General features: G+C 44.7%; 2 protein-coding genes across 2 annotated transcripts in view; one reads left to right on the forward strand and one right to left on the reverse strand.

Moving 5' to 3' along the window:
• Positions 1 to 10,302, reverse strand: part of LOC136435722 (uncharacterized) — a 32,683-nt gene extending 22,381 nt beyond the window's left edge. The window contains exons 1-2 of the mRNA XM_066429405.1: positions 10,071 to 10,302; positions 160 to 3,725 (exon numbers count right to left, since the gene is read on the reverse strand). Of these exons, the coding sequence (XP_066285502.1) occupies positions 160 to 3,725; positions 10,071 to 10,080 (3,576 nt within the window). The 5' untranslated portion in view covers positions 10,081 to 10,302. The remainder of the gene's footprint in view (positions 1 to 159; positions 3,726 to 10,070) is intronic.
• Positions 10,303 to 12,208: 1,906 nt separating this feature from the next.
• On the forward strand, positions 12,209 to 25,397 carry LOC136435723 (uncharacterized). The gene is made up of 18 exons (XM_066429406.1): positions 12,209 to 12,409; positions 12,658 to 13,055; positions 13,530 to 13,807; positions 14,201 to 14,356; positions 15,009 to 15,103; positions 15,554 to 15,805; positions 16,106 to 16,243; positions 16,607 to 16,750; positions 17,432 to 17,530; positions 17,932 to 18,080; positions 19,116 to 19,302; positions 19,446 to 19,591; positions 20,230 to 20,429; positions 22,119 to 22,299; positions 22,745 to 22,915; positions 23,412 to 23,635; positions 23,882 to 23,981; positions 24,194 to 25,397. The coding sequence occupies exons 1-18, from the start codon at positions 12,352 to 12,354 to the stop codon at positions 24,617 to 24,619; spliced, it is 3,402 nt and encodes a 1,133-aa protein (XP_066285503.1). The 5' UTR covers positions 12,209 to 12,351; the 3' UTR covers positions 24,620 to 25,397.
• Positions 25,398 to 25,454: the final 57 nt, after the last annotated feature.

The raw sequence follows: 25,454 nt of genomic DNA on the forward strand, positions 1-25,454 counted from the left end.
ATCTCTCTATCTATCTATAGACAGATATAGATAGTTAATGCACTAATACTAGCCTTATCTAAAAGGCCCCCTTCTAAAAAACTAAATACAGACTATCGAATCAAAACACATCTTTGTGGGAGAAAGAACTTTCATCAGATCTAGAAGAGACAATTTTACCTGGTCTGTGGACACTTTCTGGTCATCCTCTGGGCTAAGTATTTCTGAAGCTTGCCTGGGCAGGGGTGCTGGTGGCCTATCCTCGGGAATACCACACCCTGGTGACCTAGGAGGCTTGGGTGGGGGTGTAGCTGATAGCTTCAGTGGAGAAGGGATTGTAGTGGGCTTGGGAGGAGGTGGTCTTGGCGGTTTGGATTTCTTAGGCGTCACTTTCGTTTGAGTCAGTGCGTCGTCTGGAACAGGGGAATAGAAGTGAGTCGTCTTGTCCTTTTCAGGCACTTTGTCTGCAGGGATTACAGGTTCGTGGTACTCGTGATCGTCTACGTTCAGTACGGTAGAGTTCGCGTACGGCTCCGGTTCAGCGTAGTCGCTACTGTCGTCAGTATGCTGCGGGTCTGCGTAGTCGTACGTGTGGTCAGTCTTCTCCTCTTGCTGCTCAGTTCTTTCCTTAGGCATGGAGTAGTAGTGGTCCTCTGCATCTCCGTCTTCTTCTGGTTTTTCCTCCGTCTTGGGAGAGGCGGCCCCCATTTCTTCGTATGCATGGCTGTCTGGTTCGTCATCATTTTTGTCCCCAGCAGTCTCGTTCTTGTACAGATCCCTTTCCTGGTTCATGTACAAGTTGTCTGTGCTGTCGGCCTTGTTCTGGTAGATATTTTCGCTACTGTTGGCTTTCACACTTGTGTCCATGTCCATGTATTCTGCGTCCACCTCCGGCCCTATGTTTTCTGCACTACCACCGCTAATGTTCATATCTACATAACTCCCGTTGCTATTTCTTGCACTGCTCACTTTTGAGACATCTTCAAGGGATGTTGTTCCACCCTCTTTCTTGTCTTCAAATAACTTCTTGGCTGGAGGGGGAGGGCGCGACGGTGTTTTGGACATGGTGGGTTTTAGTGCTGCCGGTGGTGGTTTAGGAGGTGGGGAGGTTGGTGGGGGTATTCGATGCTGAGAAGGGCTTGACTGGGCATTTCCCATATCAGCCTCTGAAGATGTTTCTTCTGTGGGAGGAGGGATGTAGAACGTTGACTTGGGTACCACTTTTTTCCTGTCCTCCTCTCCCTTACTCTTGCTACGACTCAGCTTTCTTTTGATGAAGCTGTCTCTCTTTGGCTCCGACGACAGTGTGCTATCTGGGTTTGGGTTGCTCCTCTTCATGGTCAGCTTTTCCTTGATGTTTTCGAACGGGGCTGGCAGCGACGGCGATCTCTCTTTTGAAGAAGGCTTGTCATCAGGTGCGCCACCACCTGATGAAGACAATCTTTCCTTTGAGGGGGACTTATTTTTAGCTGTGTTTTCAGGAGCTGCAGGTGCAGTGATGTCAGTTTCAGGTGTCCCAGTCGAAGATGGTGTCCAAATTGGTGGAGGTCTGGGTGGAGCAGGGGCTTTTCTGCTGGGTCTGGCTGGCTTAATGGCTGATGATTCTACATGAGAACTACCTGAAATGGCACCTTCCTCTTTCTCATCTTCAGGAGGATTTACAGGTGGGGGAGGAATGTGTAAGACAGGTTTATCAGTCCTCTTGCTTTCAGCATCTTTACCTTTGTTCGGAGTCTTATCAAAGAAACTTCTTATACCAGAAGCTAACGTTGAAGTAAAGGGAATTTTCTTAGCCCCCTTCTTGGGAGAGCCTGGGACAGGGGAGCTCTCAAGTTCAGAAGGATTTGGAAGAAAGACTTCTTCCGAGCTTTCAGGTCTCCTTGGTGCAGGCTTTGTTCTTCCGACAGGTGTTGGATGTGCTCTGTCTGACATAGAGTCAACAGAGGTGCTCTTTTGTACTGCTGGCTTTGGCGGTGTTTGATCCAAAGGTACACTTTCGAGCGCTTTGCCTTGACCAGTGGTACTCGAGGACAGCACATTACCTGCAGAAACTGCCTTCTGTTTCAGAAATGGGGGCGGAGGGGGCCTTCTTGGTGGTCTTACCATTCTGCTACCTTCCCTTTCCTTCGGTTTGACTTCAGCTGTTTCTTTCCCCTTGTCTCTCTCCTCCTTAACTACATCTACAGCCTTAACAAGTCTTCTTGGAGCAGGGACAGGTCTTGGTCTTTCTTGTATGCTTTTCGTAAAGTTTGATCTTGTTGGAGTCACATCGTCTAAGGAGTCGAAAGACCTACTTCTAGCTAGTAAGGTAGCACGAGTTGGACTTGCATTAGGTGTGTCAACACTGCGTAGCCTTTGTGGTTTGTAGGGTAGTGCAGGTGGGGGACCCCTGTCTAAGGGTCCCAAGTTTTCCGCAGAATCGCTGTGGAATATCTTCTCTGCATCAGCTTTATCGAGAAGACTGTTAAGAGAGCGACTTCTTCTCTTGAGAGGGCAGGGTGGGGCCCTTGGTTTGTTCAGTCTACGTCTTGAGTTTGTCTTGAAGTCACCAGCGTCGTGAGGAGAAAAGAGGTGAGGTCCTTGCTTCTTCGATACGTGTGCCTCTTGAGTCTGATTCTTGTGGTCTTCTAATGAAGACCCAGGTACAAAAGTGAGCTTTCCTGGCGTTGAGGGCTCATTCAGTGTCACTGATGGCTTCTTGCTCGTTGGGGGAGGGGGTGGTGGTTTGGTTGGAGACACAAATTTACTTTTCTTCTTCCTTGGATGAGCTACCATGATTTCAGTATTTTCTTGGTCATGGCTCCTTGGTTGCGAGAGTTCAACAGTCCTGTTGCCATTCTCTCTGTGAGGAGGTTTCTCTTCACTAGAATTCACGTCAGCCACCTGCTCCTGTGGTTGAACACTAGAACCACTTGCTACATCCTCGACTGTAAAATTTGCAACATCGGCGGCCAGACGGCCTTCACTTTCGTCTCCTACATGGTCTGTAACGTCCCCACTTGTAACAGTGTCCTTGGGTGACTCAGAAGTTTTTGCTGGGTAAGTGACTTCTGCTGTTGCTGTGCTTGTAGCCTGCTCTGCTTTATTATTGTCCTCGGATTCCAAAACCCTTGGATCACCCTCTTCTTCCTCCTCTTCTTCAGTTGGAAGGCCTGCTTCCCATGTGTCTATGGCATTCTCAAGTAGTTGGAGTGCATTGTCTTCATCCTCACTGGCAGCTACAGGAAGCTCACTGGATATTCTTCTTGGTTTAGGAACTGGGGGCTGAGACATTTTTGTTGGAGACAGTGGTTGCTGAGGGGCTTGTATTCTGTCAGAGTTGGTCACACATTCTGTTGATGTAGAGGGGATAAGGGTTGGTGTGTTTGGCTCATCAGATGTTGGACTAACTTTCTGCTGGTCTGAGTTCACATTCAAGGCTTCTTTGCCATTTTTTGCATTCTCTAGTCTCTTAACATGGTCAACATTTGAGTCTGGTAATGCTGTAGATTTCTCAGAGATTTTTGGAGGCACAGCTTGTAGGACATGTACAGGCGACACTTCACAAGATCTTTCTACAGAATCTGTACTTTTGACAGACTCCAGTTGTTTGTGTGGAGACGGAGTGGATGCGGTCCCTTCTGGTTTTGTAGAGATGGCAGTGACAGGTGCAGGTTTTGGATGAGGCTGTGGTTTGACAGCTGCCACTGTAGGCTTCCTGGGTACCTGAGGTTTGGGAGCCAGGGGTGGCCTCCTGGGGGAGACACCTGCAGGGAATCAAGGAAAACGTATCAATCAAGAGCTGCCTGTTGAGCCTGGTACCCTATTGTACATGTAGCTCACAGAAAAGACACCCAGTAGCTACAATAGGGATGACCAGCCTATGTTGACATTACATGGCAAGTCCATGCAGCATTAGGGTTTTGGGTAGCCTTTTTTTCAGCCATGTACACCAGCCATTCCAAACCAGAACTCCATTGAGAATTGCCTACGAATTAGGACCTTTCAGAAATTGATGTAACTGTATATTGTAAGCTGGGGTAAGGAGACAGATAATAGAGCAATTAGAGGTCTAAACTTGATGTCAACTGATACTTTTTACTTCTAGCTGGTATATAAATACAACGGGACAATTAATAGGGGGGTCTCCATTTTACTCAAGTAATGGCCCCCTCCAAAGCCCTGCAACTGCAACATTTATAGTACCAGCTGCATGTATACTACATGTACTTGCATGTAAAAAACTTGCACTGCACATTTGAAACCCAACCATTGCTTTGGGTCAGAAGTGCAACATCAAGACCCTAAGGCATGCATTTCAATGGCCACAACAGTGCCTGCATGCATATCCAACTAAGGCCACACCAATTTAATTTGTTGCTTCTCTGATTTTTTCAGAAAAAAAATTGGAGAGACAGGGCGAAAAAAAATGATAAAAATTTTTTTTGCAAATAGTCTGGGGTGAAGATAAGGGTTTACATAACATAAAGAATAAGAGGATTATTCAAATTTCAGTTTTGTATGGCTCGTTCTATGCAATCTACCCTTCTTTGATCTAGTACTATAATTTCAGTAACAAAATTACCTTTTGCCATGTAATATATGGATTGATATTGAGAAATAGTTTTAATAAATGAAAAATTATAACTTATGATCAATATGTCCACACTTTTTAGGTATGTGCAGGCCTTTATAATCTATTTGGTGGCTATTGAGTTTTACAACTGAACAAATAGTAAGATTGGGAGTTAAAATTTCTTAATGGGAATAGTGACCCAATTTTATTTTTTTTTCAAAATGGGAAAAAAAGGAGAGGCATTCCGAGAAGCAACAAATTAAATTGGCATGGCCTAATAAGTGCCAGCATTTCATGATCAGGCACCTTTGTTGAATGCTTGCTTGGTTTGCCATGCTTCCTTTTGTTTCAAGTGAGAAAACAAAAACAACAAGTCCAAGCTGCGTCCTCTAGATCTGAAAAAGCTTTTGTTTCTTGCTTTCTTGACTGGTAATTCTATCCAACAAAATGTTGTTCGACTTGGTTCCCACATTCCTTAAGAGGTCATTCACAGTGCTCTGCGGAATTTTCCCTATTTACTTCTGGCAATGAGGTGAAGTGAAACTGTATCTTCTGACAAATTATATACACTCTATTAAACCAGAACTTTATTTGTAGGACACCTTGCTCGAAGAATAAGCCTTAGCAATTGCCCAATGTAAATACTAAATACTGAAAACATTTGGCATAATTGGCAACATAGAAACCTGAGTATCAACTATTATTGACATATTTTGGTCAGCTGTATACAATACTAAGGAAACGTACTGTTAAGGAAATGTTGGATTTCAACAGGTCTTGTTGTTGGTACTGGTTGGTTTTGGCTCCAAATCAGGAATCCGTTAATCAGCCTTGAAATCCTGCATATCTGCAGGGCAAATAGAGGACTACGTATACCTTGTTTGTCTGCAACTCACTGGACCATTTCTTAAAACCAGTCCCAGTGTTTACCATTCATGGTATTGCAGCCTAAAAAGTAGATTAATTTCAGACATGTAGACTTTTATGCAGGATACTGAACAGTCTTCTGTTGAAAATATTAGCCTGAAACATGTTTGGCCAATAAATGTCAGTATACATAATTGACACATGTACTATATCTCTCCCAAAAGCCAGCATTGATTGTATTTCTTTGAGTTTGATACAAATCTTCCAACAGGAAGAAAAGTAGACTAAGACCCCGTTCACACTCATTTTTTTCAATCGCGATTGAAGTATAATCGCGATTGAATCGATCCGATCGCGATTGATTTTTTCAGTGTGAACGCTCCCAATCGCGATTGGAACGATCCAAAACGATCCAATCGCGATTGGATTGTAACTACCTCTGGAGGTAGTTTGATTGGATTAATCGCGATCGGATCCAATCCAATCCTATCAAATTTTGAGTGTGAACGCAACTACGATTCATTCCATCGCGATCCGCGGGGATTTCGGCCGGTTCAAGGCTAGGGTCGCAACTTATCACATAAGTAATGTACCAAGTACAATGTTTTCCCACCAATCGTCGCTTCATTCACGCTCCCAGATTGTCCTGTCTACAGCACTTGTCGCGTTCATTACCCGTACTACAGCGAGGCCAATATACAAAAGCCTTCGTCGTTCACGCCTTCTCGCGATCATAGCCCGCCGATTGCGTTCCCTTCCACGGCTACAGAACATTCTCCAGAGATACAAAATCATCAAGAGTTTGGGGACTCCCGCCATTTTGTAGCCAGCGACGCCGAACCTTTGACCTCGTGCTTCAATCGCGATCGGATCACGGCGTACTTTAATCCACTTGGCGAAAAGCAGTGTGAACGCAAAAGTTTCTTTGCGTTCAATCGCGATCGGATCGAACAATCGCGATTATACTTCAATCGCGATTGAAAAAAATGAGTGTGAACGGGGTCTAAGTATATATATTTGACAAGCTATAAGTATAAAAAGAAATGTCTGCCACTTATTTGATGACCATATGTTGAATGAGCGTCACCTCTTTTCACCCAAGAACAGCAGAAGCAATAATGTCTGAACATGTTATGGTATAACTACAAAATAACACAGATCTCACACTGAAGTATCAGTCCCATGTGAGCCAGAATGTACCCCAGGGGCGTGCTGAAATAACAGCAGTCAGGAAGTCAAGTCCAGCTGGCGTTTGTCCAAGGCCGGATTTCTGAATGGTTCTCAATATTACATGGCTTTACAGTACACACCCACACCCACTCAAATTATACCCAAACCCCATAGCAAACAGTAGAATCACCAGTATTGAGTTTGTTGTTTGGGTAGTATTACTAAAATCGCTAATACCTGTAATTAATTACCTTCGCCAAAAAAACATGAAAGTTCATCTGTGTTGGTATGTTAAGTTTTGTCTTCATGAAAATGTTATGGGTGTCTGTTTGTATGTGTGTGTGTGTGTGTGTGTGTGTGTGTGTGTCTGTCTGTCTATCTGTCTGTCTGTCTGTCTGTCTGTCTGTCTGTGAACACGATAACTTGAATGAAGGCTGGGTGGATTGTCTTGATACCTGGGGTTGGTCTTCCTGAGAGTGAGAGCTCAAGTTTTGCATATCTTGTGTTCTGGACACACTATGGTCATGATTTTTCAGTTGTATATTGAATTTCTAATATGAGCCCTTTGAATGGAGAGTAAGTCTTGTATCCTTTTCATATCTCCTGGCTGTTGATATAAACTTAAAACGAAATGACTGCATTAATCATTGCATTTAGCTGCTAATTATAACTTTTAACACATTCATCATGATCATGATCTGGTCTTGAAGGTCTCACAGATGTCCATGACCCTATATTAGGTGAGAGTTTTGGGGGAGGGGGGGTATGAATGCTGAGCAGTGAGAACATTTTTTTGTTGATGATGATTTCGGGGCCTCGGGGGGGGGGGGGTGTCGAGAACAGAGTGTTGACCATAGGTTGCAACTTAAGAGTGCTTTTTTTCTCTTTTAAGAGATCTGGTATTTCAAGGCCTGTTACGTATACCTCCCCTGGCATTCCATTGGCACATGCAAAGCTATTCCTGCCCACAATCAACACTCTAACTTCCGGCTATCGATGACCTGAGGCCTTTCTAGAACCCACTTCATTGTCCTTGGTGCATGACAACTTAACAAGCAGGCATGACTCAGCTTACATCAAGTTACAGAATACTAGTAGACAGTACACATCAGCAGATTCCTTATATCATAAATAACATGTCTACAACTAGTTAGTGCAAGATTATAAATAACATGCCTACAACCATATCAGCTTGTCTGCCTGGCATTCCAGTGTGTATTGTATTGTTGCAATTTTGAATAAAGACTTTTAAACCATTGCAAGATAAAAATGTCAACACTTAATAATTATGGAGATAGAGGAAGTGTTATCTTGAAGTATTCCTTATAAATACATGTTTTTCTCCACGCAAGGATCAGATTAGCTTAATCATAAGTTAATGAAAGTATTTTGTTCAGAATCAGAGAAAATAGATTTCATTTTTCAGAATGACTCACTGACCTCAGTACTTGACAAGTAATTTCCAAGCAGACGTAGGGTAGAAAAACGCAAACATAGAATAGATGCAACTAGTATTACTATTGTCCTGAAAGCTGCACAGTCGATCAGAAAACATTACAATTTTCAATCCCAACATCTGCTTGTTTTTTAAAGCACTTACAGTTACACGTATAGAGGAGACATTTTTGTTAACTCTGACTAAGTACAAGAAACAGCTTATAGTGACAGCTCAGTTTTACACAAGATAATTTTTGGGGAGGGGGCTGGGGTACATTGCTCAATGTTTGACCCTCATTTTCAGCTGCTAAGTTCGATGATGATGATGATGAATCAATTGCAGACCCTCCAAATTCCGATAACTATTGGTGGTTCTGAACTTCGAAAACTGTTCGGGATTTGAACCCTGACCTGTTATCCAGAAATATGGGATCACTTATCAATTTGCAAGCTGTCAAATATACTTCAACTCGGTTAGACCGTCATTTGCAAAAATGTTATTGTAACCGCTTATCAAAGCTCTTCCAAATTCCTCTATCATGCATTTTGATATTATATATCATTAGGCCACACCAACTTAATTTTATGGATGACATCCGCGCGCGCATTGATTTTCGCCTGTTCTCCAAAAATAAAAATAAATCACCTCCGAAGAAACTTGTAGACTCATATTGCCGCAAAGGGGCAGCATTGAGCCGGCTTGTCGTAATACACCATATACACTCACATTGTCTAACACAACTGGTATGTATGTGACTAGGAGCGATTGAAGTGGGCGCCGCCCCTCATGAGCCCAGTAGTATATTGTTCATGATATGACAATACTTGCTCTGATTGAAGGCGTGATGTTGTATACACAGCCGAACACATTTTTTTTTTCTTTGAACGGCCAAATGTTACATATGGGTCTTTAAACCAGGCATCATCCATGTTAAAAGCACTTTAATATTAGCCTGGGTGCCATCCTATTTCTACCGGGATGACAGAAATAACAAAAAAAACATTTTAGGGAAGCAAGTGTAGGAGCCCCGGTAGAAATAGGATGGCACCCAGGCTACTTTAATATGAGCTAATGCCAACAAATAAAGACTTGTTTGTTTGTTACATACATGTTCTGTGGTTTAATTGGCAATACCAGCTATTTAGTCCTCCGGTTTATCTTTTTTTTTTTTTGCTAGATTTTTCTTTTTTTCGCCCTCGCGCATTAGTTTTGGGGACTCCAGAGGATGTCATCCATAAAATTAAGTTGGTGTGGCCTTATTAATGATTATAGGTGGTTTAGAACTTAGAAAACTGTCTAGGAATTGAACTGCTGACCTTGCAATCCAGAAAATGAATTGAGATCACTAACGTTACAACTTTCAAGCTATTCTCCACTACATTCCAATAGTCTACAATATGTAGTGTAAATCCATGATGCATTATAGGTAGAGGTTTGGAATCTACAACTTTGTCCTGAATTACTTAATTGAATTTGTAGGTACTTTAGAATGCTTTAGATGTAACAAACATATTGTTGTGAACATTATGCACAATAAAAATTGCCTACAGCTCCGCCCCTTTGCGTACACAACCTGGTGCAAAACAACAGGTGTTACAAACAACAGGTGATCCCTTTGTCGTACCGCAGGCGTCAACTCACCTGCAAACACCTGGCGCAGGCCTTCAGCTGTCAACTAGCAGACGACATAACATTACCCGCCAGTTTAGACTCACGATTTTCATTCAAACGTTCCTCTTTTCATCGTCCAAGTACTTTGGAATGCGCCAGAACAAGGGAGTCCGTTAATAATTTACGGGCAAGCTGTAACTGCGGGGAGCAAAGTTTATGAAGGGGGCATAAAATTGGGAGCAGAGACCTTCAGCAAATGTTGACAGAAGCTCCGATAAACGCAAGATGACCGCCTGACGATTTCGGAGGGATATTCAAATCGGGGCAACCGCTGACAGCTGTCAAACAAATCGTACACAGTCGTTTGTAAGATAAGAAAAATCGACATACAACAGATAGAAGAGAGGAGGGTGAAAAGGAAAAAGGGGAGGGGGGCGGGTTAACACTTACCTGAACTCATGTTGGAAACTTTCCAGTTTTCCTCACTTCCTCGCTTAGAATGTCTTTCTATAAAGCTGTACAGGTTAAAAAGTGGTTTAGTTGGCCCGGACAAGTCGTAGAGGAAGCTGCCATCGCTTGTAAGAGCGACAGTTTGGAGAGTCCGGCGCTTTGGGCCGCCGTCCTGCTAGGGATATCGCCATTTCCTATCGTCTGATTCCGTCCCGTTCGCGTTTCCCTCATGACGTCACCCCTCTCGGTCCCAGGACACTCAGGCCGGAAACGGTGCTCGTGACCTTTTCAACTATTAATCTGCTCAATTCTTTCAACAACTAGCGGCCATCCAAATATAGGATATATTGCATTATAAAATAGATAACAATCAGTTTGAATCGATACACAGCTGTTGGGAATATTGATTTTCAGTATCAAACTTCAAAGAAACGGGACAGGTCAGAGAAATATCATGGTCTCTCCTCCAAACATCTGCTTGGAGATTACTCGTGACCTTTTCGCCCTTTTCCCGTTTGGGACAGGACAGGAAGTGAGGTGCACATTAGTAGATAACCATTCATTTTATAACAATAGGGTGCCTTTAAGCGCTTTCAGTTAGACTGTATGACAGGCGTGTAAAATGTAGTTACAAACGAAACACATCCAGGAATGTTGGAATCCGTTAAAACATTATGGTGTTTTAGTTTTGCCGCAGTGGCATAGCATCAACCACACTACTACACTAGGACGATTAAAGCACCTTAGCCTCTACCAGGCTCCACAGGTCGCTGGAAAATAGTAGAAATTGGCCAAATAGACTGATGACATGCCAAAGGAGTTTAGCCCGCTAAAGGGTCCTAAAGGAGTTGCAGTTTACGACCTAAAGTTGTGTTCACACTCAAAATTTGATAGGATTGGATTGGATCCGATCGCGATTAATCCAATCAAACTACCTCCGGAGGTAGTTACAATCCAATCGCGATTGGATCGTTTTGGATCGTTCCAATCGCGATTGGGAGCGTTCACACTGAAAAAATCAATCGCGATCGGATCGATTCAATCGCGATTATACTTCAATCGCGATTGAAAAAAATGAGTGTGAACGGGGTCTAAGTTACACGTATGGGCATGTTATCCGTCTATTTGGCCAATTTCTACCATTTTTCCAGCGACCTTAATAGCCTGGTAGAGGCTACATCTTTTTACATGCCTCTTTTCTGACGTACATAAGTAGGTAGGGCTAATTGAGATTAGGTACACAATACTGAAGGAAGCTGGTTATCAAAGTTCCTCTTTTTTGCTTTACTCATATTGACAGGTGGGCCAGTACGGGTAGAACTAATCACAAGGAAGTTCCGGTTTTTCGCCTTGTTAAGGGACTGCTGACTACTAAGAAATCATGACATGAGGTCAGCTACTCTGAATACATTTTGTATTATCCCATGACCCGCTATCCCCTGACTTTGTAAGCCTCGTCCGCAGACCTTCTGAAGTGCGGCCGGAGTTTTTTTTGTGTGTGGGTGTTGTGCTAATTTGCGATTTTCAACATAGGCCAGGTTCTCTAGCTAGTGGCAGGAGCTCGATGCCGCAGCCCTATAGCCTGAGTGTCATCCTGTTTCAGTTCCAGGCTTTACCTTCACCAAAAGGTAGAGCCTGGAACTGAAACAGGAAATTACTCAGGCTAGCAGCCCTATGGCTCCCCAAAAAAACAAAAGCCAGGTGCAGTATGAAATTTGTCGGTAGGAAGCGCTCATGATTTGTTCAGGCGTGGATCAGTAGGCTACTAGCGGATGCTGATCGACCGTGATATAAAGTGAAAGACATCGAGTGTTTCCTAATTGCTATGCAACATGAAAATGTTGGCGCAGACTGAAGAAAATATAAACTCGGGATACGGCATGAACAAGCTCCTTCCAATGAGATTTTAGTCTCAAAGATGTCTGTCAAAAGCACGATCAACCGGTCATTGACACGTTTTCTTGTTTCAAACTTATTGTAGTTGTGTTTCATAACACACTGAAAACATTCGCTACTTGTTTTGCAGACATAGTCCACACAAGAGACACACGAAAGAACGGACCATGGTTTACAGAAGACTGGTTCCGCTTTCTATGTAAATTCGCGGTCCACTGTGAGACGGTGAGTCACCATCACGAGCGTCCAGGCGGGGGAGTTCACGCCGGATAGTTTCGGTCATGTGTTTTGGCGGAAATTGAAAACGCAGCAGTTTATTCTACACTACCCTTTCTTCGTGTAACACTTTGAGGACGGAGAATCTTTACCCAAGCGTTGCTTCGCCATGAAGATCTTGTTGTTGGTGCTTTTCGTGTCCCTCGGTGCAGCAGTATATGTCAAGGGTAAGTCCATGTTCATTGGCTGTGCATGGTATACTTATCATAGTCCAAACAGATATGATCAGATATGTGGTACGGACCCCGCGCGCTGTGTGCACGTCCTTCTTAAGTCTGATTTTACTCGTCTTTAATGAATATTTGCCTTTTATGACAGTAACAGATTAAGGCAAGAAAGATTCTCTCTTAATGCACTGAGCTTGCTATATATGTATGGTGCAGTCAACGTGCTCTGTCTTCCTTGTGGCGTTTAGGAACACCGCACACCACGGAAGGTTCGCTTGTGTCAAAGCTAGTCACCGACATCGCAACAGTCCGGCACTCAACTTTCAATGTCAGTCATGGTCTCAACCTGACAACGCCGTCCGCCAGCTCACCGACGGCGTCCTTTGCGGAGACCACTACCGACAGACCGGCCTCGACGACGATCCAGCCTCCGCTTCAAACCTCCTCGTCGAAAACGGGAAGTGGTGTCGACGGGAGTAACCCCGGCAGCGGCCTAGGCGCGGTGAGACAGCACAGACCGCTGACGCTGTTCGGGCAGCTCGGCGCTCCCCTGGCATCGGCCCCGCGGACCAGAGACCCGTCCTGTCCGCCCGTCACCGGGACCGAGCCGCCTCAGCTGGTGACTTCGGACGGGTTCTACAAGAAGGTAGGAAACGATGCTACAACGGCTTACTAATAGATAAAAGTCACCTGTCATTTATAGTGTGCACATTTTGGTATTGATGTTTCTTGATTGTTCCGTAGTTCCGCATTCATGTTTGTCTTGATTGCACGACTCCTCCTCATATATACTCCCCTATTCTACTCACGTTCTAAAACCCATTCCTCGTCTACCCCTTCCTTTTTCGTCCTTTATCCCTCACTCTTTTGTCTTTCTCATCCACTATCTTTCTTTCTTTTGTTCTCTTTCTTTCGTTCTCTTGCCTTTCTTTCTTTCGTTCTTTCTTTTTCCTTTCCTTCTGTAAATTCTGTTTTCTATTTTCTCTTTCATCTTCATTTCTTCATTGTCACTCACTCAGCCATACACCGATATCGATTACAAGTAGAAATACACCATTGTACATGTAATTGTTGTTTTTCTTGAATGGCCCATCTTGAATCTAAACCTATTTGTCCGCAGGTGACCGAAGACCGGATTGAGATCCTGGCCACCGACGTCTCCCTGGACGAGACCAGCCCTCTGTTTGACCCCTGTAAGGACTTCTACCTGGAGACGGTCAGTCTGACGATCAAGGGCCACCTGAGATGGAAGGGGAGGAACGTGTACATCTCGGCGGTGAACCTGACCGTGGCCGGGGACAGCGCGGCTGTGGACGTGTCGTACATGGCTCACGGGCAACCGGACTGGGACACCCCCGCACAGAGTGGTACCGCCCAGGGACAGGCGGGGCAGGACGGGTAGGTGTGATCTCAAAGCAGATATTAGGAGGAGAGATTGGCAAGTTGTGGGTCAGAAACAAGGGCAGCCAGAAAACATTATCACAAGTAGATGGACAAACACAGACACACACTCGCGCGCGCAAACGCACACGCACACAGACATACACACACACACACACACGCAGACACATGTACACAAAAGCGCACACATACACGGACGCACGCACACACATACACACACACATGCACAAACACAGATACGCCTACAAAGTGAAGAAGTCGAAACTCTACTAAGACTCGAAAGCAATACCTGACTTCCTTTCTTTCAACAATGTGCAATATGGAAAATGTTTGAAGTGATATGATATGTTTATAAATACTCCATAGTGATATACTATGTGTGAATTTCAGCCAAGCCGGTGGAGTGGGACAGAGAGCGGGGAACGCGACGCTGTACGTGGGGTTCATGTTCGGCGGCCGGCTGGAGGTGCTGGCCCGGGGAGGGTCGGGCGGACTAGGACAGGCTGGCGGGGACGGGCACGTGGGGGCCCCGGGACAGCCTAACCAGTAAGTACTCGGGTGGTCTTCAGAAGACGGCAAAAAACGCCCTCTTTGTTGGAGCAAGGAGGTTTTATCTAGATAAAACCTCCTTTGTTAGAGAGAGAGGGGTGACATTTCCAATGGTTGAGGCCTAGGTTTCTGATGTCACAAACATTAGCATCTTGACTCCCAAGTTAAAGTATTGTAAAGATTTTAAGAATGATGACGACTTTGCTACGGTCACAATTGGAACAAGGGGCCCCGCCGGGTAGTTTACTAGCTGAAGTTTTCTGTACTTCTGTGCGTGACCCATACGCCCCCCCCCCCCGCTACTACCGGACTATTTCGGGGCACGGTCGGGCCCCTGGATTTTTTTAACTCGCAGTTAAAATCAACCCGGGAATATCTTTCGTTAGAATCTCTTTATGGATTGCGATGACATTTGGTACTTCAGTGAACCCGATGGTCAAGTCAATTTTGGTACTGCAGCAGGACTTCCGGTGTTTGTATCTTTGGTCCTCGACATGCTCTGATCTTGATTTCTTGGTGGCAGATAGGTGTTGACGTAAGGAAGAAGTGATGTAGGTCCGGGCCTCCTGGTAGCTTGTTCGTGAACTGCAGGGGGTGTTTTTGTTGAAATATTCCAAAGAAGATAACTTAAGATGCTTGTGTTGTGTAGGGATCGTGACGCCTGCTGTCACGGCCGCTCCACGGCTGGTACGACAGGCGGGAAGGGAGGAGACGGCGGCAAGCCCGGACAGTCCGGGGACGGAGGTAAGGGACAGAGAGAGAAATGTACGAGTAGAAAAGTAGTGCAGAGTGAATCAAAGTCAGTGGAGGGGGCGTTAAGTATTTGGAATAACACTTATAACACTTGGGAAACAGATAGATACAGGATATGTTACGTCACACGTCGGCGAATCTCGCGCCAGCCGCCGAAATATTCCTCACTGTAATAAATGACCACAAATAGATTAATCGCAACGGTTACTAACAATGACTTTTTCTTACAGAGTAGCATAAAAACAAGTACATGTACATACAGCACGTGAGTAGTAGGTACATTTAAGACATGTACATTTCGTACATGTCTTAAATTGCATATTTTTGTAAGCAGAAGAAGATTCGATACGTTTCCTTGTTGGCTCTAGTATTGTAAGCGTATTTCTTGCATGTTATTCTTCAAGACACTCCTGTATAATTATTGTATGAATCTTCTGTTAGGTCCAGGAGGTGTTATCATCATCAGGATGTTGAACAAGACGTGGGAAGATCTGGACACCCACTACCTCCAGGCCCTCCAATTGCCCACAGCTGACGTTAGCGGCGGTCCCGCAGGTCCCCCGGCGGCGGCAGGGCAGCCCGGGCCCGGCGGACCTGGCGGAGGAGGGTCGGGGACGCACTGCTACAACGCCGGCCACTGGTACGACCATCACTGGCGCTGTGAGGGACCCTATGCTCCTCCCGGGCCTCAAGGTAGCATTGAAACATCCCTGTTGTCATTGACTTGTTTGGCATTTCTTCCCTCGTTTTTATTTGTGACAACGCCGTACTTGAACGTCTCAGTCTTAAGTTTATGTTCTGTATTTCCTTCAACAAAACAGTTGCGCTGATGATATGACTGCACTCTTGAATTGACTCTTTTGTGATCCACAATTAGCTTAAATAAGCATCATCTATTTTTCCGGTGGTCCAACATTCATATAGCTCACTCCATGAATCAAGTGTTTGTTTGTTTGTTTGTTTGTTTGTTTGTTTGTTTGTTGTGTTGACCAGGTACCTCAGGCAACACACCACCACCGGCTCCTCCTGGACATCCGGGACTTACAGGACAGGCGTCTGTTGACGTCATAGACTTTGAGGACATCTCAGAGCACATCTCACCAGAAATGGTTCAGATGACGTTTCGACAAGGTACATAACCTTTCCAGCCAGCTACTAGTATGTGTTCTTAGCGTGAAATTGCAACGCATAACGTTGATATTTCAGTCAGCTGATGCAGGAAGCTTTGCTGCCCGTTTAGATTTTGTCCAGGGTTGGTTGCCTGCACAGTGGACACCCTGGCCAAAAGGCCATTTCAGAGTACCTTTTACTCAAACGTACAATCAAAGATATCGTAATTCGATGCCCTATGGTGAAAGTTGACCCCTACTGTGTTTTTTTTTTGTATCCAAAGTTCGTTATGTCTTATGATGTTGACGCACAGAAATACTACCCTTGTGAATTCATGGCACATAAGGCTTGGTGTTAAAACATTTTGTCTACTTCTGTCTGCAGGTAACAGGTACTACAAGGAGGGTGATGTAGAGGCAGCCCGGAACGGGTACCTGTGGATTTACTTCACCATGCGGAACTCCAGCCGGCCCGAGCTCAGGGGGCACGCAAGGGAGGCCATGATCTACCTCATGCAGATTCAGCACGGTGAGTCAGATGTTTAAAATGTGCGTATTCTTGGACATTGGACCAGTAGGATTCTATGGGTGCCGCCATTTTGTTTCGAATAATGCTAGGGGGCGGAGTGTGATGGGATGTGGTGACGTCATTTTCACAGGTTGGAGATCTGAAATGAACTGTTATGAGAGTGATGCTGTGGTCTTGTCGGAAATAAATGGACGACAAGAAGCACAACGACGGGTTTGTTTCGGATGATTCGAAGGGGGTGATGTATTATGGGAAGTCGTATAGCCATATCTACAAGTGTACGATTTGAGATGAAAGTTTACGACTGTGGTATTGTGGTCTTGTATTGCACTTGGTTTACAAGACTTGACATCATTATTTACATTCAAAAGCAGTGGTGTTAGAATAGTGCTTCGATGTTGGTAAGCTTAAAAGGTGATATGAACTTAGTTCAATGCACAAAACTTGAGCACATTCGGCTATTGAAATGGGTTGCAGCTCCAAGGACTTAACGTTAGCCTATGACGGTCACAGTCACAACCCCGACTGTCCCCTACGGCATGAAAAAGGCAATGGGACTACCTTTACCTACATTTTCAAAGAATACGCATATAATTTACGACCAGATTCAACAAACGCCATACGTACTTTGATGCATTAGTGTTTTCATAATAACGTGGATCATTATTCCCTCTTCTGCAGGACTTGACTTCTGGGCGCACGCGCAGAACAACATCCCGATGAACTCCTACAGCAGCATCTACACCTACCTGTCCACCGACATTGTACCCTATGCCATTGGTGAGTGCCAACGTTACAACGTCAGGAATAGTCTTCCTTATAAATCAACATCAACCCTGTCTTTAGATGCGGTAGTAGCCCTTTCCTAAGGTATGCAAGGAGTGCTCATGCTCCTGTAGTAGTAGTAGCAGTAGTAGCAGTAGTAGTAGTAGTATTAGTAGTAGTAGTAGTAGCAGTGGGAGTAGTAGTTAAGTAGTAGTAGTAGTAACGGTAGTAGTAGTAGTGATAGACTTGTTTATTTCACAATAATTAAAATACATAAATAACACGGAATACAAGCTTTTATTGCAGCCACAGAGGCTGAATTACAAAGCTTTTCAAGTACACGGGTTATAAGTGAAGATCATTTTGTACCTCCAAGGAATTACTGTCAGTAAGATTTGCCTCCTATCTTTCTGTAGATGTAGAGAAAGACTACAACCTGTACTTCGCCGAAGCCACGTCCGAGGAGCAGAAGATGGTCGTGGCGAAGAGCAGCATGGACCACAACAAGTTCACCATCACTGTGCTGGAGAAACAGAAGCTGGAGAAACTGGACGAACTCACACAGGTCTGTATGTGTGTGATTGTTTGTTTGTTTTGTTTGTATTGCATACCCGGTAAACCACAGGTGTAACACACCAGGTTTGTACTAAAGAGTACAAGCTGCATACCCGGACAGATTTATATGATCCACTCACACCGGGAAGGACCCCTACTCTTTTTGATAAGGGTGTTGGGTTCTTTTTACGTGCTTGAGGTGTGGCTCTCCTCAAACACGGGACCTCCATTTAACGTCCTATCCGAGCGACGTCCCTAACCGAAGCTAGGTACTCATTTTCACCTGAGTGAAGTGGGAAAAGTCGTGTAAAGTGCCTTTCCCAAGGGCACAACGTCAACGGAACAAGTCAGGGAACCCTGGATTCGAACCCGGTGCCCCTGGGTTCTGGGGCCAAATTCCCTGTCACTACGCCACCGCGACGCCACTGTTTGTGTGTGATTGGTTTCTCATGGCCTTGCTGCAACTGGATTGATCTTATAGTAAATATATAACTAAACGTCATGCCAATACCACGAAAATATACAAATTGTCAAAATGCTATGGAATGGTAGGGATTATCACTAATATCATGACTCTAAAGCCTACCTGTTGACTGCTCTGTCTCTTAACCGAGGGAGATGCTTGATGCTGTATAGTATTTGAAGTGAATGACAAGATCAAACGGATAACTCAAGATTGTGAAAATGACGCCTTCTGCATTTCATTTATTGTCACCTGCAAGGGAAGAAAATGAGGGTTGTCTTAAAGGTCCCCTAGGAAGAATTAGGACTTGTTTTTACACAATTCACAAACACCAGGGATACGAGATAATGATGCAAGAATGCGAAGATTTTATAATGGAAGCTCGACAGAGGTCGTTGAAAATTTGATATGTGTATATAATATACCTTAGCGTTGGAACCGGGAAGAAAGTTTAGCATTGCACCATGCTAAAAGTTGTTAGATTTTCGTTGGAAGGTTTTGTTCTCGAGAATGTTTTCATTTTGGAGCCCATATTTTACTGTATCTTCAACTAAACGTCTCTTATTCTTTGTTTCTTTAAAGATTCAGTCCAAGCTGCGTGACCTTGAACAGCAGCAGGCCGTGCGGCTTGCGCGTGCGCAGGACGCCACCGCGGAGTGCCAGGACGCCATCGAGGCGGACTTGGTCCACAAGGCCACGGCCATCCACTTCAGCGACATCCTCAAGATCGCCGGGGCGGCCATCAAGATTTACACCTCCATATACACAGGTTGGAAATTCACTATTTCAGAGTTGTACAATATTTGACATCAAAACACGTCGACTTGGAAACCATTTAATCGATGGCTTGGTCATTGTGGGTCGATCCTCTTCAAGCCGACCACTTGTCAAGCTGAGGTCTTCATCTTACAGGTGGACTGACCTTGAAAAGCGGCATCGAAGACATCATCGGTGCCTTGGAGGCCGGGAAGAAGCTGAAGGGTCTGGACTTCTTAGACCAGCTGAAGGGCGTCAAGACGATCATTAAGAACATCTGGGGCACCTGGGACAAAGATAAGGTAGGCCGACACTCATTGTGCTCCCCACTCCAGGAAAAGTGGAATTTATCAATGACAGTTAAGTCTGGTAATGATTGCTTTTGGCACTTGACCTCTTGTGCTATGTAGATAGCTCTCTCAGGAAAATGTCCAGATGACGAGCACTTACCATTGGTGAAGGAAACAATCAAAATCGAGGACGAGTGACCTCAAGCTGTGAGGGTGGGACCTTTGTATAGTCATATAGATAGTGGAGGCGTCAAATGTCGATAACAGCACACAGGTTGTCATCGCCTCCTTCGCAGACCTCTTGGAGTGCCGGCGTTTATTTATTTGGGTGGAGTGCTAATCAATCTGCAATTTTCAACATGGGCTAAGGTTCCCTAATGCCGGCAGAGGGAGTTTCACCACGCCTTGCGAATTAGCGCTCCACCCAAATAAATGCCGGCGCTCCAAGCAGTCTGCGAAGAAGGCTAGTCCGCGCTTCTGCTCACCGCTTCTAGAAATTCTCATGTGCAGCCCTCCCCCAGCAGTAGGGTCCATCTCTGTCAGTTAACGTTCTTTATAGGATTGCTTGTTATCACCTCTGTGAAGGATTGCACTATAGAAGAAACTAGACCATTTTAACATTTTAACATAGTCTTTGTAATTTTTTCCAGGGCATCATCAAGTCGGACCTGAAGGACATAGAAGAGCAGTATGACAAGATCAAGGACACGCTGGACCACGAGGGACAGGAGAACCAACAGAAGATCGTGGTGGACGGGAAGAAGTTTGACGAGCAGTTCGACAAGTGGCTGTACCTGGCGCAATGCCGGGGCGCCAAACCCAGGATCCAGGCTTATCTGAACGTCACACAGTAAGAATGTTTGGTCCTTTGTTTCTTTTTTAACGGGTTTGTTAAATGCAAGGTCACAGTTGACCAATTCTAGACATTGAATAAGTTGATGGAAGATTGAGGTGATTATGATAGGATATAGCGGTGAATGTTGGTTTTGAATGCTTGCAGGTTGTAAGCCTCCTCCTGTCTATATAACCTCCTTGGTTGTATACAGGAGGGAAACAGTTGTCAATGAGAGAGTTCCACAGCTTGGCAGTCCGTGGAAAGAAGCTTACACAAATATCCCTTCCTGCTATTCCTTAGTACTTTCATTCGTCAGACTGCATCATTGCATTTGCTTGTCGCTCGTGCTATATGGCTTCTCGTTCTGCAGTTGTTATTTGCGTGTTTGTATACTGGTGCAGAACTTGATAGCTGCCTCCCGGTGGTGTAACGTAGCCTGGAATCCATCCTATTTAGCTTCCGGCCGGCGCTACCCAAGCTCCGGCCGGGCAGCGGAGCTTGGGTAGCGGCCGGAAGCTAAATAGGATGGATTCCAGGCTAGGTGTAACGGTCACATGTAGACATGTACTTACACTTATAGTATCCTGTTTTCCATTCCAGACCTGTACACGTAAATTACAAGTTGTTTCATCGTGATGCCGTTGATGTCAAGCTAGGGTTACATGTCGTTTCGCTACATTGTTACTTCGCCACAGTACGTTTCGCTGCATACCGAGTCGTTTCCCTATACATGGCGCAAGTCGTTTCTCTACATTTGAACGTTGTTTCTCTAGATGTACTGACAAGCCGATGTTTTAGCCAGGGATTCAACCTGTGCAACAATATTTTTGTGTGACGTTGAAACTGGTACGTGGTGGGAATATTACTCTCCTGTATTCAGTTAGTCCTATATCAGTAACATTTGCACTGTTGTAACATGCGGATCGCGTAACAACCAGCTACCTTTGAAGCATGATATCATGATATTATCAATTGACTTATGTAAATTACGTTAGTGATTATAAAGAACGATTTCTCATGCTGTCTATCTAGAGAAATAACGTTGAAATGTTGCGAAGCGACTTCTGTCATGTAACGTAACGTGACTAGTTATCGCGCATAACCAGTTATCGTCCAGTTTGTCGTGGTGTATTTTACCAAAGGCTGTTCTCATCAGCAATAAAGAACGTCATAAGTATAATCCTTAGTCATACCTCTTCTTTATGCAAAACAATGAAATAGGTTCACGTCTAGCGACATAACAGGATAAACACCTGAACCAGTAACAGCAAGATACATTGAAGCGTGATGCATGACGTTTTTCATATGCAATTCGTCACCGCGTACTTTATCATGTTTTTCTAACTTACACGGTAGCTAGTATCTGTTAAAAGTAGCCGACGTTACAGACCATGCATTTTCGTTTTAGAAGAGCTGATATTTCTTCTCATGGGTTAAACATTTGGCTCTGTCCGCGCGGTTTGAAGATAGATACGTTTTCAATAAATTGGACGATAATTGGTAAGGTTACGTTAGCGAAACGACTTCTGCCATGTAGTGAAAGGACAGTAGCGAACTGGCAATGAATCGAAACTACCGGTTACCCAAGCTAGGCACCATATTTGGATACAACTCATCGTCATCCTGACATTGATGTTCTGTTGCTATAGCTTAAACTTTTATGATAACATCCGTCATTTCCTGTTTTTTTTTTCCTTCCCCCAGAGCCGTGAATGACAAGCTGGTCCACCATGACGCTGTCGTCATCAAGATCCACAGTCTGGACGCTGAAGTTCAAGTCCTCCAGCAGCAGAACGCGCGCCTGCGCAGTGAGACGGCTGCGGTGTTCGACCCCACCATCATCAGTTACGCCATCGCCATCGGCCGGGTCTATGTGCAACTCAAGGTGGGGCCCAGTTTTATGATAAGTTCAGAAAGAGAGGGCATTGTGCATTGATCAATGGTCCCAAGTACACAGAGACCTTCTTCTCTTTTTGGTAATTTCCCAAAAAGGGATTTCGTTCTTGATGAAGATGAAGAACACTAAGTACAGAGAGATCTTCTTCTCTCTCGACGTTTCAATTCAATCCAATTTCTCAAAATGTTGATTCCGTTCTTGATGAAGATGAAGAACAGTAAGAGTTACAAAATACAGCAACTTTGGAACAAGTACTTGGTATTGTCCACCGTCAGCTTCCAATGCGAGGACCACATTTCCAAACCGGGGCCCGACCGGGCTGTTTGCAATATCATACGCTGTACGGCCGGGCGCTGGTTTGGATATGACCCTAGGCCTGGCATAAGAATCGATCAAACATTGTCAAATGAATTTTCCATCCTTTCCCGAGCAGGATTCTATAGTAGACCAGATGAAGCGGCTGCAGGAGGCGTATAACTACCAGTTCCTGGAGCGGCGGCCCTTCTCGTACGACGACTCGCGCCTGGCCATGATTGAGGCCTGGCTGGCCAACAACCGGATATCCATGCTCCAGCGCATGGAGAAAATCGGAAATGACGTACAGGTAAGGAAACTTTCATCCAATCAAAAGGTTATGCCGCGCGATAAAAGCTGTTTTGTTTAAGTTCCAGTCCATGGGCGCCGCCATATTGAATTATTGATATCTTTGTATCTGTCAGAGATCACTAATAGCTCATGCATGGTGTGCAGTTTTATAGTTGCTCTGGTGGGGCTGTAGGCTAATGAAGCCTGAAATCATTGAGGTGTTTTCTTTATCATTTTGATATACTATATCACAGAGCTCGTCTTCTAATATTTCCTCAATGAAAGGAAATGTGAAATTATCGACTATAACGTTTATGAGGGTTAGACATCCAGGTAAACAAAATTCAAATGCAATCCAATCCCTACGACTGGATAAGATACGAAGATTACTACCGGGCGTTTCCAATGACATCATTAATCACTATTCTTCAGCGTTACTAGAATGAACCGACAGAGCAAAAATTGAAGAAAAAAAAAACGGTTGAGCTATGGACGATTAAGTCTAATCATTTCAGGTCTTCAACGCGGACACCTCTCCCATGACCAACACCATCGTGCTCCGTCGTCGGGACCTCGCGGCCGACTTCGCCCAGTTCGACAACGGCACCGGGCTGTCCTTCGTCATCAGCGGGGCGGAGGACCTTCTCATGCCGATGACTCACGTGCACATGACCGATGTGAAGGCCTGGATCCCTGGCGTCCGCACGGAGGACCGTCGCGTGAAAGTATGGCTCAAACGGTAAAACCATCTGTTTTTGAAGCTAGGATATTACTGCTTTCTTTGCGAATCTATTCTCGTTAAATAGTCATTTTTTGACTAGTGAAAGTTGGTTCTATTTAATTTGAAACAGTATCGATATCGACATTCGGAATCTTTACCAAGCAAACGTTTGCATGAATATAAAACATATAATGTCTTATAACATACAGTATATAAAAACATTGAATTTGTTGAAATGTAAAATTTACATCTGCATTTTCCCAGATACGGCACATCCCTGGTGTACGACCAGCAGGGCGGAATGTGGACCTTCACGCACGCTCCCCGCACCATGCTGTTCCACTACAACACCGACAGTCTGCAGGTATGTCCCTTATTCAATCGGCAAGTCTTCCGGTGGAGATTGCGGCCAGGATCTCTGCCAGTCGATGATTCTATCCGTACAGGTCCCGATCGGAGTCTCTGATGACTCTAGAATCGGCGATTCTGCCAGATCGGTATCACTAGCCTAACTTATGTTTTTTCTAATACATATAATGGAAACAATGGTGGTAATGATCACCATTCATTTTTCAGGTGTATTCCAAGGCCGACATCCACCAGCCAAGCAGCGACTACGTCACGCTGAGCCCCATCGGGCCGTGGACCCTGGCGGTGCCGCGGGAGTACAACCCGGGCGTGGAGGTCACCGGGGTGCGGGAGATCCACCTTCAGCTCACCCTCACCTTCCTCCCGTGCGCCCAGCCCGTCTGCCCGCCCCGGAGCAGGCAGGCCATCTTCACGGACGCCGGAGCGAGCTCCACCGCCGAGTTCCGCGTCCGGGACACGGCGGAAGATGTCGGAACGGGTTCGGCTGCTTGGGTTGCGGTGCTTGTAGTCCTGGCAGTGTTGTTCTGTGTGCTAGTTGTGGGGATCGTGTATGTTCGCAAGAGGCGTTCAGCACATAAGTCTCCCCCAGGGCACACTGAGACAACACCGCTGACGGCCAACACGACTGTGTAAGCCAACATCATACACCGCATAAAAAGTGGGATTTACCAACGGTGGTAAATGTCTGCAAAGTTTGACATTTACCACCATCTGGTAAATACTACTTTCGTGCAGTGATAAATGAAAACAACAGCCATAGAAACAAAGAACGATCGCATATTGATATGGCTATAGCACTTACTGTGTAATGAATGAATTTACACTTAGCTCTGATTTTATCTTAATGCATGTCTTAATCATTTACTACTCGGCTGAGCGTAAGCAAGCACTGTATATTTGGAAGATTGTTCCGACGGCTTATTTCTTTTTATTTGTTATTTGGTATGATGTAACTACGTGTATGGATTTGATAATGACTTCTTCATTATAACAGGTGAATAGAAAACAGCTCACCTATCAAAATTTAGGTTCAACTGTTACCCACGGTAACACATTGTACATGTATGTAGAAGATTTAGCTAATCATCAGTTATTCTTACAGTAGTATCGGAACTAGAGTAAGTTTTCAAATATTTCGGTATCTTTGTCATGTTTCTAGTTATATGTGTATAAACGCTTTTAGTTATATGTTTTCTTTTGCTTTCTTTTCCGCTGGGGGGGGGGGTGTCGGTCTCACGTCAACTAGTTTTTTCCAGTCATTCATGTTTTAGTGTGTTGCCAGACATCTTATTTTCCATACTGTACAAGCGGTGGCTATAATATAAGTGCACAACTCGAGTAAGCCGCCACTTTGTCTTCGTTCATGTATTTGATTGTCCTTTGAATAAAAAAATATATATATGGGACTGTATTTAAGATAATGATTCATTTCAACAGCAGCACATACAAAGAATAACAAGCTTGAAGT

The sequence above is a fragment of the Branchiostoma lanceolatum genome, chromosome 5 (genome assembly GCF_035083965.1).
Source record: "Branchiostoma lanceolatum isolate klBraLanc5 chromosome 5, klBraLanc5.hap2, whole genome shotgun sequence".
Taxonomy (NCBI): Eukaryota; Metazoa; Chordata; class Leptocardii; order Amphioxiformes; family Branchiostomatidae; genus Branchiostoma; species Branchiostoma lanceolatum.

Excerpts from the sequence above, each read along its gene's own strand:
- LOC136435723 (XM_066429406.1), top strand. The coding sequence starts at position 12,352 with ATGAAGATCTTGTTGTTGGTGCTTTTCGTGTCCCTCGGTGCAGCAGTA. Across the intron at positions 12,410-12,657 it reads TGCAGCAGTATATGTCAAGG|GAACACCGCACACCACGGAA; the intron begins GTAAGTCCATGT and ends TGTGGCGTTTAG. Across the intron at positions 14,357-15,008 it reads GCCCCGGGACAGCCTAACCA|GGATCGTGACGCCTGCTGTC; the intron begins GTAAGTACTCGG and ends TGTGTTGTGTAG.